Source organism: Austrofundulus limnaeus, unplaced genomic scaffold (genome assembly GCF_001266775.1).
Source record: "Austrofundulus limnaeus strain Quisiro unplaced genomic scaffold, Austrofundulus_limnaeus-1.0 Scaffold8, whole genome shotgun sequence".
Taxonomy (NCBI): Eukaryota; Metazoa; Chordata; class Actinopteri; order Cyprinodontiformes; family Rivulidae; genus Austrofundulus; species Austrofundulus limnaeus.
Window position 1 is genome coordinate 5,880,038 of NW_013952410.1, and position 1,146 is coordinate 5,881,183.

The 1,146-nt window shown below is 40.6% G+C and overlaps 1 protein-coding gene across 1 annotated transcript in view; it reads right to left on the reverse strand.

The window, feature by feature from the left end:
- Positions 1–431: 431 nt before the first annotated feature.
- The window catches only part of LOC106512465 (chromodomain-helicase-DNA-binding protein 1-like), a gene marked incomplete at its 5' end in the record, with an annotated part of 12,049 nt that continues 11,334 nt past the window's right edge, over positions 432–1,146 (reverse strand). The window contains 2 exon segments of the mRNA XM_014001080.1: positions 432–637; positions 766–847. Coding sequence (XP_013856534.1) covers positions 515–637; positions 766–847 — 205 coding nt within the window.

The window sequence follows — 1,146 nt, forward strand, 5'->3', positions numbered from 1 at the left end:
CTTGGAAGAGAGACGAAACGTTTCATTAAAGAAGAATCCGTCCAGAGGACCTACACAATTTTTTTCCTTTTGACTCTTTAGTAATCATTATTGTTAAAAGCAGCAACTTTGTTCCACCGGGTCTGTTTGACCCGCTCCTCTCAGACGGCCAGGTTCTTTAAAGTCTTTTTGACCCACTTCGGCTGCCTTTGCTGGTCGACTCGGTGGCTCCTCGAGTCTTTTTGACTCACTGCTGGTTGACTCGGTGGCTACTCGGGTCTTTTTGACCCATGCTGGCTGGCTGGCTGGCTTTGCTTGATTTGCTACTAATCCTGTCAGCTAATTAGTGCTTAAACTGTGATCAGGCACAAGTGGTGATAGCAATAAACCAGCAGATACTGGTGATTTTTTTCTGTTTTTAAGTAAGAAAGACCAATTAGCATTTAATGAACTGTCTGTTGGCTTTACGAGTTTATTCAGTCTTGACAGGAAACTAATAAAATTWAAAAATGATTTAAAAAAGACCACTCTTCTGCTAATGAAAGTGATGCAAGAATGGTGCGGTGTGGACTTGTTGTTGTTTGGAGAAGCAGGCCTCCAACCAGGCCTTCTGAACAGGAACAGCCTTTGAGTTCTGATCCAGCAGTTCCTGAAGCTCCTGGTGTACGTACAGACAGAGACAGAGAGAGACAGAGAGACAGAGAGAGAGAGAGAGAGAGAGAGAGAGACCAGTTTACAGTCGAGTTCATGAGGCATTAGATAAAAGGAACTTATCCTGACACCAACCTGAGTGTGGATGTTGTTCTCCACCTCAGCCACGATGTGAGTGACCTCTGTGCCCATCACGTCCTCCTCGTCTCCATCATACGTTCAMACCAGATAAGGACAGGGTCAACTAGTTAACACTGTGTGATAGTTTTATCCTCCAGTCTCAAACTTTCACTAGGTGTGTATTTTACATTTCAACTTGCTCTTTAGGATTAGAAAAAAAATATAAAAAACATTGTTTCAGAGCATTTAGTAGTTAGAAATATAAATACATATTTAATTTAAAACTAGTAATAAAATCTAAAATCTAGTTCCCCTGAACAAGAACRACCAGTCTGAAACCAATGTCCCCAAGCACAATATTTTATATAAATATATTATATACAGTATATACAGTAT